Genomic DNA, 15,549 nt, shown 5'->3' with positions numbered 1-15,549 from the left:
CCTTACTCAGGACACCAGCTCCTGGCCTCCTCCTGGTGTCATTACCATGTTTGTACATAACTTGGGGACTAATGTAAGCAGAGGATCAAAGACCAAGCAAGAGACTGGTGGCTCAGTTGACTTTGCTCGGCCACCCAGTGATGATCTGGTACCTCCCAGAGGCTCCTTCTATTTCGTTCGCTCTACAAGTATTTATTGAGTGCTTGTTACGCCCTAGGTGATGGGGAGACAGAAGTGAACACAGCAGACACAGTCCCTGCCCTCCTGAAGCTTATAGTTTCCTGGGAGAAATGGGCAATACATAGGTAACCAAACCAGAGTAGGACAGAGGATGCCGTGACTGGAATACGGAGGAGGAGAAGGTCTCTCCGAGATGCCTTTCAAGGTGAGACCTAAAGGATGAGATGAAGCCGGCCCAGGAGAGAGGTGGAGGGAGGGTGCTCTGGTCAGAGGGCTGGGACCTGCCTGCTGGACCTTTAGGAGCTGAAAGGGAGGTGGTGTGGCGTTATGCGGTCAGCAAGGCAGGCAGCAAACCGAATATGCTCCCAGGCCAGGCGTGATAAAAGGTCTGGGTTTCATTCCAACATAATGGGAAACCACCACAGGGTTTTAGGCAGGAGAATGGCTGATCTGATTTATGTGTTAAAAAGATGACTCTGGCTATGGTGTGGGGGATTTCAACTGGTGGGGGAAGTGGGGAAGCAGAGAAAGGAGGCTCTCCAGAGATGGTGGCAGTGGAGGGGGAAAGAAGAGAAAGGATTTGAAATATTTTAAGAGGTAGAAATGATGGGATTGACTGATGAATTAGATGTGAAGTCAAGGAAGTGGGAGAACCAAGGCTGACACCAGCTTTCTGGCTTTGGTATTTGGATGCCCATTGCAGGGAGGAGCGATCAATAGTTCCATTTTGGTCACATTCCATCGGAGATGACTGTGGCGCATGCAGGGGGAGATGTCAGGTAGGCAGTCGGATATATGAGTCTGAGGTTGGACTGGGGATTTGGGTTGGAGGTATAAATTTGGGAGCTGTCAGTCATGGGGTTGGATATTATCCCCTAGTGAAAGGGGATGGAGAGAGGAGAAGGGGCTCCTGGACCGGGCTTGGGGACTCCAACATTAAGAGGCAGAGAGAGGAGGAAGTGCCTACAAAGAGGAAAAGGAGGGGGAACCAGAGAGAAAGAAGGAAAACCAGAGGAGGATGGCATCCTCAGAGCCAAGAGAGCAGAGTGTTAAAAGAGGCAAGTGGCCGAGAGCCCAGGCCACTGTGCCAGATACAGCTGAGGGTCCCCAGGAGATGGGACAGAAAGGGCATCCCTATTTGTGGCCTCATGAAAGCCACCAATGGCCATAACAAGGGCAGCTTTGCTGGAGTTGGGGGTGGAATGTGGATAGCGGGTGGGGTAAATTGTCGGTAAGAAAATGGAGAGCACTTGTGAAGACATCTCTTTGAGTTTAGTGACAAAGGGGAATGAAGAAATATTCCAGCAGAAGATGAGAGGTCACAGGTGGGATGTTTGGGGATGAGAAATGTTAGTGTGTGTTTGGAAACTCGAAGTGATCACTATAGACAGTGAGAGATTGTTCCTCGGCTTTTTTTTTAAGTAATGATGAGAACTTATAATTGTGTGCCTCTTCACCGTTTACCAAGTGTTATCATAACACACACTGTCTCTTATCCTCGCAGAGTTATAGTTGAGGAAGCTGAAGCTTAGAGGAATTGAGTGACAGGCTCAAGGTCAGAGCCAGGAAGTGGCAGGCCCAGGACCCCACGCCCTGGCTGCTCTTCTTGGCCTGACCCCAAGGCCCCTCCCTGTCGACAGTGGACCAGCGTGAAAACTGGGCGGCACTCACACGAGGATGGGTTGTGCCCCGCTGCTGTCTCGCAAGCAGATTTTTAAATTTCCACTGAGCCAATCACTTGTGCCTGCCGGCCCAGCCTTTGATATTATGAAGTCGCAGCTGCTTTTCAAGAACACAGGACCCTGTCCCACTTCCTAAGCCTGTTTTTTTTTTTTTTTTTTTTTGCGGTACACGGGCCTCTCACGGTTGTGGCCTCTCCCGTTGCGGAGCACAGGCTCTGGACACGCAGGCTCAGCGGCCATGGCGCATGGGCCCAGCCGCTCCGCGGCACGTGGGATTCTCCCGTACCAGGACACGAACCCGCGTCCCCTGCATCGGCAGGCAGACTCTCAACCACTGCGCCACCAGGGAAGCCCCCTAAGCCTGTTTAATTGAGCTTCAAAGCCTCCTGAATTTCTAGAAGTGCCCAACAATCTCGAGCGGTGTCAGAGAGAGGAAACATGAAATCCCACGTCCCTCACATCCATCTCCCCCGAGTGGTGGGAACTGCAACCCCAGAAGGACCGTGGTGGGACTGTGGCTAACCTCTGAACATCAGTCTCCACGTCTGTAAAATCCTAGGATTGTCATGAGGATGAAATGAAGTAGTGGGTGTAAAGTACTTAGAAGGGTGCTTGGCACGTGGTGACTGCTCTGTGAATGCCACCCATGATTATTTTCCTTTATTGCTCACTCACTTTTATGACAGACACTTGCTGGGCATCTTCTCTCTGCCAACTATGGCTCTAGGCACAGCAAACACAGAGATGTATCCACATGCTTCCTCGGCTCAAGAAGCATATGTTTTAATGAGGGGAAGTGATGTTGGAACACAAACAACTCTGCCTCGTGGTAATAAGCAAGGTGCGAAACGCTGTGGGTGTCCAGGGGAGAGAAGATCACATCTAGCCCAGGCAGCTGGGGCAGGCTTCGCGTGAGGAGTGTAGGGCGGGATGGTATGGAACCAACTGGAGCGTCAGCCCCATGCAGAAGAGGGGGAGGGAATAAGGCTGGCTGTCCTGGGGGGAGATTGTGAGAGGCTTGGATATCAGTGCAGCAGATACAGCCAAAGGCAGCCTGGGTGGGGGGAAGGGGTGGCAACTCCGTGCCCCACCTCCCAGCCTTGCACCCCGTGTTGCTGGGACCCCTACCTAGGAGCCCTTGGTCTGGCTTTGTGTCTGTAGTCCCGGGGGGGGGCAGGGGGGGGATGCAAGGGGACAGAGTGTCAGGATTCATCCCAGGCTGCCATGTAGGCTTGGGAGGACTCTGCGGCACGTGCTCATTCTGTAACAGATGGAGGATTTGAGCCAGCCTAGTACCCCTACCCCTCTACACCTTAGGGAGTACCCTGGAACTAGCACCCCCAAGTCCTTCAAACAAGAGATGGTCCAGGGCCATCCACTCCCCCAAGGCCACCACCATGGGAGCAGGGACCTTGTGTGCACGCCCATCACCCCCCATTCAGGGTGAAAGGACTGGCCTCCAATAGGTGCAGAGGCCATGGTCTCTCCCCCCACTGGGGGTGGTAAAGACATTCTCCTTGGGGGAGACCCAAGGGACAGGGGGTGCGAGGAGGGGTGTCAGTGCTGGACTTCATGTGGAGGCTCCTCAGCCATAGCCTGGAGGGGGGCCACACCCGCTCTATCCATCTCCTGAGGTGGGTTAGACTCAAGGCACTATTATTTCAAGAGCATTAGACTAAGAAGTGCTCTCACACGGCTTCTAGTCCAGTGCCTTTCAAACACTGGCTCTGGAATCCCTTGTTTAAACAACATTTTATGGAATGTGATGCATAAAATAAAATGCATCAACATAGAAGTGCTCTGGATGAAACTGAGAGGAGAGGGCCCAGAAGCCCGTCCCCAAGACCGCATTTGTCCACACATTTTGTGACCCTCTGATTTAGTCCAACTCTCGTTTTGCAGAAGAGAAACTCAGAACCTAGATTGGGGAACTGACCAGCCTAAGGTCACAAAACTAACCTCTGGAAGAGTCAAGACCTGCAGAGAAGCAAATGAAATCAAGGCCGAGAAAGTGTTTTATAAACTGTAAAGTGCGATAGAAATGTAGGGTTATTATCTCCACTTCACGTGAAGTTCTTGGGCATTTCCCATGTCGCTGCTTTGGGAGAGGCCACCAGAAAAAACAACTGCAGAGGACAGAGAGTGTCGGCGTCATAGGCGGTGTGGAAGAGCACAGGGCGGACCTGAAGTCAGAAGCCTAGTGCTGCCATGTACGAGCTGTGTAACCTCACTTTGCCTCTCTGACCCTCTGTTTCCTTTTCTAGAGAAATGCCTTCTCTACCTTCTTTCTGGGATTACTAGGGCTCAGGTGAGGCAATGCATGGGAAAGTGCTTTTAGCAAGGCCTAGCGCCACGGAACTGTACTATCTTGTGAGGAGCAGTAATGGTAGTAAACAAAAGACCTGGAGGCTTTGAGGCTTAGTATTTAGCACCTACAAGGCACTTCCTGTCCCTGGGGGCTGGAGCCAGCTGCTGACGGTGCTGGAACCCAAGTGTTCCATCTCTGCTGCCTAGACACGTCCCATAGGTCATGCCGCGCCCTCGATGCACAGCCCTCAGACACTCTTTGTCAAGGTGTCTGAGGCGCAACCTCCCATTACCGAGTGCTGACTCAGCCCCCAGTAAGCTCCGTCTCCCCTTTCGCACACTGTGGCTGCCAGAAGGCGCGTGGCCAGTCACTCAGCATCCCCCAGACTTCACTGGCTCTGCATCTTGGTGACAAAGGGCTAAATTGGTTCTGTTTCAGGAAAGCAAGAAGTGATTTCTCTCAAAGACCTTGGAGAGTTCTTTCCTCCTCCCCACAGTGTTTTCGGCTGGGGACCGTCCAGAGGCTGGCAGCTGAACTTCACTCGGGATGTACACGCTCAGGTTCAAACAAAGGCAGTAGCCCGGGGACTAATGGATGGGGGGTGGCCAGGTTCCTTTGGAGAGCCTGACAGGTGTTCCAGGAGGAGGGAGGAGTCCAGACATTCCTGGCTGTGCTGCCTGGGGTGACCTTGGACACACCACTTTCTCCACATGGAAAGGCGATGGGAAGAAATCGACCACGGGACACCTAAGCCCTTATGACTCAGACATGGGCTCTGAGGATCCACTCATTCAATCAGTCAGCAAGGATTTACTGAGCACCTATTGTGTACCAGGCATTGTGCTAGGTCCTGGGGGACAAAACAGACAAAAAGTTCTGCCCTTGTGGAGCTGACATTCTAGCAGGACCAGACAGAGAAGGAAGAGCTAAATAGGAAGCTAGAGACCTGTCAACCGGTGGTAAAAAACCGTGGGAAAGAGAGCAGGGGTGAGGGGCAAGGGCACGGGGTGACGGTGGTTGCAGGTTTCAGGAATGTGGGCAGGAAGGCCTCTCAGAGAAGGGAAGATTGCGTGAGGGCCTGAAGGACGTGAAGGAGGGAGACAGCCATGTGGGTACCTGGAGGAAAAGTATCCTGGACGGAGGGAACAGCAAGTGCGAATCCCTGAGGCAAGAGCAAGCATCAGGGAGGTCGCGTGGTTGCAGGAGAGTCAGATGAGAGAGAGATGAGGACTGAGGAGCTCTGTAATCTTTTCCTTCCAGTGCCTCGGACAAAGCGATCCAGCAGGTCCACCTGATGACTTTAGATGCATTTGTAATCTCCTGTCTGGGATGCCAGTTTCATCCTACTGTTTAAATGCTGGGACTTTCTGTCAAGAGAGAGTCATTCCAGACCTCAATGACAAAGCCTTCTGTGCTTCCAGAATTCACTCCAGGTCCCTTGGGTTAGCAGAGAGGGCCTGGGTTTGAGTTCCAGCACCTGACGCTTACTGGGTTTGAGTTCCAGCACCTGTGTTACCTTGAGAAGGGCACTCAACCTCTCTGAGCCTCACTTTCCCTGATGAAGGTCATCAGTTGCCTCACCTGCAAAATGGGTTAATAATGCAGACTCCCATGCCTACCTCACTTGATTGTTGTTAAATTTAAATTAATGAGATCATAAATATGAAAGCGCCTTTTACATTGAAATGAGCAAGATAAATGTCAGGGAGTTTATTTCAGCAAAGCCTATGGTAAGGGGCTTATCACTGACTGCCCACTCCCCTCCACCACCCTGCTCCTTGTTTGCATCCCACGTGGGACCTGCTGACTCTCACTTTGCTTCGGTCCACATCTGATTCAGGGACACTCGTCAAATACCCGGGGACCCCAAGGCAAGGCTGCCAAGGGTTCCCCAGGAACGTTCCGGGGCTGATTTGTCCCCACATAGACCTGTCCGGGAAGACTCTGAGCCCACTGCTGTGGTCGGATAGAGCCAGGTGGGCCCAGCTGCTCCCCCCAACGTCCCCTCCCCCTTCCTCCTCCAGGTACAATGGCCCCAACCTGGTTCTGAAGTACGACCGGGCCCAGAAGCGGCTGGTGAACATTGCGGTGGACGAGCGCAGCTCCCCCTACTACGCGCTGCGGGACCGGCAGGGCAACGCCATCGGGGTCACAGCCTGCGACATCGACGGGGATGGCCGTGAGGAGATCTACTTCCTCAACACCAATAATGCCTTCTCCGGTAAGGGCTGGGGGCCTTGGGCCTCCCCTGGCCCCCACCTTCTTCCTCCCGGCACTAGGTTACTGTCACCGGCTTCCCCAGGACCTCACTCCATCCCAACAGAGACAGCCCCAGGAGGCTCCGTTCTTCTCTTACGCATGAAGCTGTTTCTCACCTCCCAGCCCCTGGAGAGGGAGGCCTTGAGCAGAAGACCCGTCCCCTCCCTCGGACTTTACGTCCTCCTCACCTCCCAGTCCGAGCGGCAGCCCGGTCCTCCTAACTGACCCCTCCTCCCTTCTCCCCGACTCTTGGTGGCTCAACCACTCAGCACTTCTCACTCCCGTAGCTCGCAGACGACTCCCTGGCATAGCCGTCCGTGCTGCTTCTAGGGAACTTTCTAAAATGCTTTGAAATCCTTCAAAGGCCCCCATAGCTTTCAGCTGAGCTCATTTTTTCACCCCACATTCCTGCAGAGCACCTACAGCATGCCAGACCAGAGGCAGTAGGTGCTGGGGATACAACTTGGTGGAAGACAGATCTGGGGCCTGTCCTAGCCCAGAGTGCCATCCCAGTCACTTCGGCTCTTATGTAAATGCGGATCCTGACTCAGCAGGCCTGGCTAGGCCCTGAAATCCTGCATTGCTAACATGCTCTCAGGCTATGATGCTGCTGCTTGTCTAGGGACCACACTTTGAGTAGTGAGGTCCTACACACCAAGGAATGGCTGAGAGAAACTGATGCCCAGAAGGCTACATAATAGCAAGAGTAATGATAACAACTAATACTTAAGTAGCACCTACTATGTGCCGGGCCAGGACCTAAGCACTTTGTATTCATCATCTCATTTAAGTCTCACAATAGCTCAATTAGGTGGGTACTGGTGTGGCCCACTTTATAGTTGAGGAAACTGAGGCACAGTGAGGTCATATGACTTGCCCAAGGCCACACAACTTGTAAGTCCCAGGATTCAAACCCAAGTGTTTGACTCCAGATCCATCCTTTTAATCAACACACTCTGTGGCCTTACTCAATCCGATGCCCTCGGGGCCTAGTGGAGAGCCAGGCTCATGGTTGGTGTTCAGTGTTTCATGAGTTGGGGGACTGTGTTCTTGGGGCTGCAGGTGGAAGTCTGCCCCCTTGGGGCCATAACATCTGCAGGGAAGTCCCAGGCCATGGCTTCCTCCTGAAGGATGCAGGGCCCAGTGCCCCTTTGGGGCCAGGTTGGACATGCACTGCACTCTTCCAGATGGCAGCAGCCTCTCGGGTTGGTCTGAACAACACCCTGTGGTTCAGACCTGTGAATTCACCATTCAGGACCCTCCCAACCTCCTGGAGGCAGGTGATCGCCTGGCTATGGGGACCACCTTCCCTGCTCCCATAGGCGCGCACACACACACACACACACACACACACACACTGGCTTTACCCTGGACCCATAATGCTGCCCCTGCTGGTTGCTGAGCACAAGCCAGCATCCAGCCCCAGACTGCCCCTGCTGTTGAGCCCTGCCATGTGCATGAATGGCAAGGGAAGGGGTTGGGGCTGGTGCCAGGGGCAGGGGCAGGCAGAGCTGACTGGCTGACAGCCAGCTTTGTGCAGCCGAGAAACAATGAGCCACAGCCCCAAGTGGTGTTTTATGGGTTTTCATCTCATCTTGCCACCAAGTGAGGCCTGAGAGATAGTAATTATCCCTACACAAATATCAGGACATGATTACCCAGCTGGATTTACTGCCCTCTCTCCAGCCAAGCCAAGATTGGATTAGGACACAATTAATTGATGGGCTGATCAACCTTTAATGTGGGGCAAGGTCAGGAGGGGAACAGCAGCAAGGGACGGCTGTGGAAGGAGTGAGTGCCCAGGAAGATGCTGGAGGGACGCAGAAATGGGGAGAACTGTGGAAGGAGGTGTTTAATGTGGGCTCAGTGGGCACCATGCCAGAGGAAGGGGACAGACTTCTACTCACTGAACACGGAGCACTGGGGCTAGGACCCGACCGTCAGGTGTCTCGAAGCAGCAGCCCTCCCATGCTCTTAGAGCGTTTCATCGGGAATCCTCGAGCAGCGGTGCTCAGCCCAGGCTGCACACTAGGATCTCCTGAGGAGCTTTAACGCACCCAGTTCCCAAGAAGCATCCCAGTCCAGTCCAATCTGGACCTCTGGGGGTGGGACCCAGTTATCAGATTGGAAAGCTTTCCAGGTGATTCCCTCGTGCAGTCGAGGTTGACAGCAATACCCCAGAGTCATGTTGGTTCCGTGCTCAGCCTCACCATCACCCCATTTACTCACTAATGTATTCACTCATTGAGTAAGTATCTACTGAGCACCTACCGTATGCCAGGCACTATTCTAGGCACTGATGATGCCCCAGTGAATGTAACAGACAAAACTCCTGCCCTGTCTCTCCAGTGCAGTCTTATATTTCTCTAGGAATCTGACTCCACTCTCCTAGCCACTAAGTTCCTCAAGGGCAAAGTCCATGTATTGGTTATTTTGTGCCTCCCTCTGGCCCAGCCAGAACTTGAACATCCTAAGAATACAATTAAAACTTGATAAATAAATCCAGGAAGAACAGACAAGGCACAAGCATTTGGCCTGAAAGAAGGTTTAGCAACAGAGGGAAGACAAGAAGAGGCAGGCAAATGGAGCCCCCAGGAAGGGTCCTCTGGGAGAGGCTGGCGCTCGGCCCCCAGAGCTGGGGTAAGGGTGACACTGCCCCCCAGCCTCAGCCCCAGGCGTGCACCTCCCAGTGACCGTCTTTGGGTTTGAGGGATGTCTGTGGGTTTGAGTTAATTTTTCAGTTGAGTGATTCGATTGATCCATCGACAGTGGGTGGGGTGTGGAGCCATTTGTGTCAGGTCAGCACTTCCCTGGGTCCAGCTGGCGTGACGCTCAGCCATTGCCACCCTGCCCACAATGAGGAACTGGCGATCCTCTCCAGGAGCCCCAGCCAGCCCACACCTGCCCGTGGCTTATGACTGGGAGCTCCTTTGGCCTGTGCCCAAGCATTGGAGAGACCTCTGGAAGGACAGACCCACCCTGTCCCTCAGCCAGCTTTTAGGATGTCAGCACTGGGGTCCTGCATCCTGGCAGTGTCCCGTGGGAGTCAGTCTGTACAAACCTGGGACGTGCCTCTCACCTACTGGGTGACCTTGGGCAAGATGCTTGACCTCTCTCGGTCTCAACCCCTTCACCTGTAGTACAGGAAAATCATATCAACTTCATAAGTTCAACTCCCTCCAGTAGCCCCACAGACTGTATCCAAAGTCTTTACCGTCACCCGCCACACCCCTCCAGCTGTGAGCCAATCGCCCTTCTGGCTCTGTTTCCTCCACTCTTCCTCTTGCTCGCCGCTTTCCTACCCGAGGCCTTTGTACTTGCTGTTCCCTCCTCCTAAAATGCTTTTCCCACCGTTGTTCTCAAGGCTCACTCCTTCCCTTCATTCAGGCCCTTTCTCAGATGAGGTCTTCCCTGAAAGCCTTAAGACTGTACCCTATCACTCCCTATGCCCTTAACTTGCTTTATTTCTCTTCAGAGCACTTACTGCTGTCTGAAAATATGTTATATATTTGTTTGTTGTTCATCTCTTCTACTCTTCTGCTAAACACCATGGGGACAGAAACTTTGTCTTGTTTTCTGTTGTATCTCTAGGACCAAAGAAATACTTATGTCACTTAGTAAACATTTTTTTAAATTTTTATTTATTTATTTATTTTGGCTGTGTTGGGTCTTCGTTGCTGCGCGCGGGCTTTCTCTAGTTGCAGTGAGCGGGGGCTTCGTTGCGGTGCATGGGCTTCTCATTGCGGTGGCTTCTCTTATTGCGGAGCATAGACTCTAGGCGCGCGGGCTTCAGTAGTTGTGGCACGCGGGCTCAGTAGTTGTGGCTCGCGGGCTCAGTAGTTGTGGCTCACAGGCTTAGTTGCTACGCGACATGTGGGATCTTCCCCGACCAGGGCTCGAACCTGTGTCCCCTGCATTGGCAGGCGGAGTCTTAACCACTGCACCACCAGGGAAGCGCATAAACATTTAATATATATATTTGAATGAACAGCTGAGATAATGAATGAAAAGTACTTATTATGGTGTCTAGGACCTAATCCATGCTCTCTAAGCAACGGCTGTCATAATTCTGTGGCTTGAAGAAAGGCAGAGACTTTAGAAACGTCCTGGATGGAGGGGCCACAGGCCTCCCTCCTGGCCGCTTGAAGAGAGAGACTCTTGGAGCAGAAAGAGAAAAGGACCATCATGTAAATAAGACATCACACAGATGAGGGTATCAGGCACAGCTCAAGGGTTAAGAACTGGAAAGTAGTAAGAGGGAGGGAACTGAGGAAGACTGACCACAGTCCCAAGAGGCCTGGGCCAGGAAAGCAGCGTACAGCTTAACTGACCTGGAAGAGTACTAGCCAGTGTGTTTCAGGCAACACTACTCTGTAAAAGACCAGGTAGGAGTGTGTGCAGGACAAAGGCGGACAAGAGGCCCACTCCAACACCCCCTCCACATCCAGGAACCCAGGACCTCCTGCAGCTCCTGCCCAGAGCCCATCCCTCAGAGTTCCTGTGCTGGCTACTCCAGCTGCTGCTCGGCTTGGCCCTGAGCTCTCCTGCCCGCGTGACCTGGCCTGGGGTAGTAGGAGTGTGGTGCTGAATGGGTCACTGTGGGCTGTGAGCCCCACACCCTACCTTATTTATTAACTCATTCAGTTCAGCAGAATGGTCACTGACCCTCCGCCATCTTCAATCTACATATACCTCCCTCCCTTTCTACACAAATAGTAGCATGCTCTGTTCACAGCACTGCCCCTTGCTTTTTTGTTTAACAATCAGCTTTGGACAGTATTTCACAGCAGCACACAGAGAGCTTTCTCATTCTTTTTTATGGCTGTATAGTACTCCGTTGTATAGATTTGCCATTTGTTGAATTGGCCCTCTGTTGACGAATAGTTAGATTGCTTGCAAACAGTGCCACCGACTGAATAAGCTTGTACAACACGCCATTCTCCACAATTCCAGGTGTATCTGTAAGGTAAGTTCATAGAAATGGAATTGCTGCATCAAAGGAATATACAGGGGTAGTTTTGATAGGCATGGCATGTCCTTCAAAGGGACAGTCCTAATTACACCCCTATCAGCCCTGATACCAGTGAGCCTTTCCCACCCCAATAGTCTCACCAATACATGTCATCATTGTTTAAAATATTTGCTAATCTGATAGGAAAAAAATTGGGATCTAAGTGTAGTTTTAATTTTTCTTAAAATGAGCGAGGCTGAACATGTTTTTTTATATTTGAGTCTCTTTTTTCTATTGATTATCAGCCTCCTTCGTACTGATTTGTAACACCTCTTTATAAATTAGGGAAACCAGCCCTCTGTCTGTCATACAAGTTGCATATAGTTTCCTCTTGTTTGTCATCTTTCTTTTGTCTTTGCTCATGGTGGGTTTTGCAGGGCAGAACATTTTTCCTTTTATGAAATTGGATTTATGACTCTTTTCTCGGATGGCTCCATATTATACTTAGGCCTTCAGCAGGGCTTTGGTAACCTCTCAGAGAGGAGGCTTCAGTCACTGCGCCAGAGAGAAGAATGGAAATCGGGGGCGCCTTGCACTTCCAGGCTCTTCTGCCCCCCACAGCAAATGAGTCTGCCTTGAGAGGGCACCCACTGTCCACAGCTCTTCACTCAGGCCCGTTCCTGCTGCACCCAGATGCTCTACACCTCGCTTCTCAAAGCAGCTTTCGCAGCCCAGCACTGGCAACAGCTGGAAGCTCATAAATTTGCAGAATCTCAGGCCCCACCCCAGACTGACTAGACCAGAATCTGCATTTTACCAGGATGGCCAGGACTTCCTGTGCCTGGTAAAGCCTGACATACACTAACCCTGAGGCTCCACCCTCTTTTCCTAGGATCCTCTAAGCCCTAAAATGGATCCTAGGGTCTCCTGATCTCCAGCCATGTTTCCCTTGGACACAAGGCCCAGATTTTCGGCTCCCCCAGCATGATCCCATTTGGGGAGATGAGCACATGAACTGCTCAGGCTCCCCGCCCCCATGCCCATGTGCCTCATTCCCACGTGGCCCCAGAAGAAGCAAGGATGGGATGAGGCTGTCAAAGCAGCATCATAAAGAGCATGGAGCCCTGAAATCCATTTCCTCCGTCCTAACAAAAAATGCGGTTCCTCGGGAGCCAGGACTGCCCTCCACCAGCCCCCGCCCAGCTATTTATTTACTTATTTTTAGTGTCTGCTGTGCAGCAAAGTGAATCAGTTATACATATACATATGTCCCCTCTTTTTTAGACTGCCTTCCCATTTAGGTCACCACAGAGCATTGAGTAGAGTTCCCTCTGCTATATAGTGTGTTCTCATTAGTTATCTATTCTATATATAGTATCAAGTGTATATATGTCAATCCCAATCTCCCAATTCATCCCACACACCCCCTTCCCCCTTTGGTAACCATAAGTTTGTTTTCTACATCTGTGTCTCTATTTCTGCTTTGCAAATAAGTTCATCTGTGCCATTTTTCCAGATTCCACATATAAACGATATTATATGATATTTGTCTCTTTCTGACTTACTTCACTCTGTATGACAATCTCTGGGTCCATCCATGTCTCTGCAAATGGCATTATTTCATTCCTTTTTATGGCTGAGTAATATTCCATTGTGTATATGTACTACATCTTCTTTATCCATTCCTCTGTCTATGGACATTTAGGTTGCTTCCATGTCCTGGCTTTTGTAAATAGAGCTGCAGTGAACATCAGAGTGCACGCATCCTTTCAAATTATGGTTTTGTCTGGATATATGCCCAGGAGTGGGATTGCTAGGTCATATGGTAGCTCTATTTTTAGTTTTTTAAGGAATCTCCATACTGTTCTCCATAACGTATCCAGCTCTTTAATATGTGGTGGGGGGCTTTGCAGTCAGACCCTAGTTTGAGGCTCGGCATTGCCACTTAACAACAGCTGTGCATTAGGTAAACGGTTTAATCCTCTGAGCCCAATTTCTCTCTGTAAAACAAAGAATCTATCTTCCTGATGCGACTATGGAGAGGACCAACTGAGCTAATGTGGGTGATGCACTCGGCAGAGGTTCATCGGATTTCTCTCTTCTCCCTGGGAGGGAAGAAGAAAGATTGAGAAGGAAGAAAGACTGGTCTTTCCCTTCCGCCCCAGCTCCAGCCTCACTGCTCTGCAACCTGCCATCCCTCATGGCCAGCGAGCCCTTGGGCATGCCTTCTCGGCCACCTTATGATCCCCTCAAAGGCCAAGCTCCTGCTTCCACCCTCAGCTGGCCCAATGTCCCTGCTTCCATCACTAACCCCGCACTGTGGACTGGCTCTGATCCGCCACACCGAGCCACACCCTCCCGCCCCTCCTTCTCCAGCCTCCTGCACCCAGAGCTTCTTCCCCGCCTTCCCGGTAGCGTCACCTGGGATCGTGCCTGAGCTACTCCAGAAGCGGCCTCCCCACTTCATTTTCCCCACTGTTAGCCCACACCTCACTCCACTGCCAGGTGAATCTTCCAGAAACACTGTCTTCCCCAGATCAGAAACCACCCATGGCCCCTTCACCCTCAGTGCTGGATTAGTGGCTATCTCCTGGCCTGCCATGATGTTCCTCCTGCACCTGCACAAACCCTCCCCTCTAGGCAAACTCAGTGTCCCCTCTGTGCCTTTGCCGATGCTTCCCCGCCTGGCCTTAGCACCGCCCCTCCTCTCTGCCTAACGGGCAGTGGAGTGAGTGCTCAGAAGCACAGGCTTTGGAGTCAGAAAGACCTGGGTTTGACTCTGTCTCCACCACCCACTGGCTCTTGGGCAACTGACTTAACCTCTCTGCCCCTCAATTTCTCCATCTGTAAAATGGGGCTACACCACCTTTCAAGGTGCCTGAGGGGTTTAGGCAAGATGATGATTGTAAAAAAACAAGAAGTGCTTCATGCAGAGCCTGGTTATACTAAGTGCTCTGCACGCTGGAGCCGTGCTATTGTTACTCTGATGCTTTGGTTCAGGTGCCTCCTCTGTCATGAAGCCCTCCCTGATCCCTGTGGCCTGATTTCACAGCATCTCCGTGATGTACTGTCCTGTTGTCTCTGCGGGGCTCTGCTAGTTGGGGGATCATAGGCAAGTCCCCTTGCCTCATGTGCCTCAGGTCCTTCATCTGTAAATTGGTCCTGAAAATAGTACCTACCTTGTGGGCTTGTGGCGAGGGTTAGTGAGTGAATGTATGTGAAGCGCCTGGCACATAGAAAGCTCTGTAGGAATGTTAAGTAGTATTAGTTTTACCGCAGTCCCATGGCATCTCCTCTGCCTATCCCTCCTGTCATCAAATGAACTGTTAGTGCCCTGAGGGAGGGACTGAGACTCCTACTTCCATGAGGCCTCCCCCAGCACCCAGCAGGGAGTGGTGGGCCCTCGAGCCTCCTCTGCTTGGCCTTCTCAACTGGCCATCTGGCAACAACTGCTGGTTCCACTGAGCTCTGAGACCTTCAATGCTCCCTCAATGCCAACATGCCAAAGTCTGGGTGGGAATGGAAGTCCTCAGATGTGCCTCTCAGAGGGGCCATGACCTCCAGAGCCCCCTACCCTGCCCTTGAATGCCCTGTTTCTCCCAGGCCTCCGGTCTGTAGGAGTCACCCCCAGGGACTCGGGAGAGCCCCTCTCTCCTACAACTAACAGCCTCTCTTCTTCCCGAGGTGCTGCCCCCGACTCAGTGAGGGGCCTCAGGGCAGAGTGCAGTTACAAGGAGCCAGAAGGTGGGATTACACGCTGACATGGGCCAGGGGCCAGTGCTGGGTGTTTATTGCCAGTGCCATCGACCCACACAGCTCACTGTTTATCTGTCTTCCTGACACACCTAATTACCCAGGTTGCAGCTGCCAGAGCGTTTGCTCTTCCTAAATCACAGGCTCCCATCCCTCCTGTCGCCCAGGCCTCCAGGCCTCTGCCTGCAGAAGGGCTGCCATTGATTTTGCCGTTCCCATTTATGATCTACAAGGCTGTGCATCACTGTTGCACATTCTACCTTAGTTTATTCTTCTGGGCGTCCCTGGTCAGCTCAGAAGTCAGGAGGCTGGAAGGGGGGAAGAGGCTAACAGTACGTGGCGCCCTAACCCCTCTGGCCACAAAGCCCAGAACGTGTCCCGAAGTCAACACCCCCGCACAGCAGTTTGCTAAGAAC

General features: G+C 52.1%; 1 protein-coding gene across 4 annotated transcripts in view; it reads left to right on the top strand.

The window, feature by feature from the left end:
- The window catches only part of CRTAC1 (cartilage acidic protein 1), a 132,788-nt gene that overhangs the window by 74,487 nt on the left and 42,752 nt on the right, over positions 1-15,549 (top strand). For all 4 annotated transcript variants that reach the window (XM_029245573.1, XM_029245572.1, XM_029245569.1 and 1 more), the window contains one exon: positions 6,195-6,391. In XM_029245573.1, coding sequence (XP_029101406.1) covers positions 6,195-6,391 — 197 coding nt within the window. The remainder of the gene's footprint in view (positions 1-6,194; positions 6,392-15,549) is intronic.

This window comes from Monodon monoceros, unplaced genomic scaffold, assembly GCF_005190385.1.
Source record: "Monodon monoceros isolate NGI ecotype Baffin Bay Population unplaced genomic scaffold, NGI_Narwhal_1 Super_Scaffold_4, whole genome shotgun sequence".
Classification (NCBI taxonomy): domain Eukaryota; kingdom Metazoa; phylum Chordata; class Mammalia; order Artiodactyla; family Monodontidae; genus Monodon; species Monodon monoceros.
Note: the sequence above shows the minus strand (reverse complement) of the source record. Positions and strands in the feature narration are given on the sequence as shown.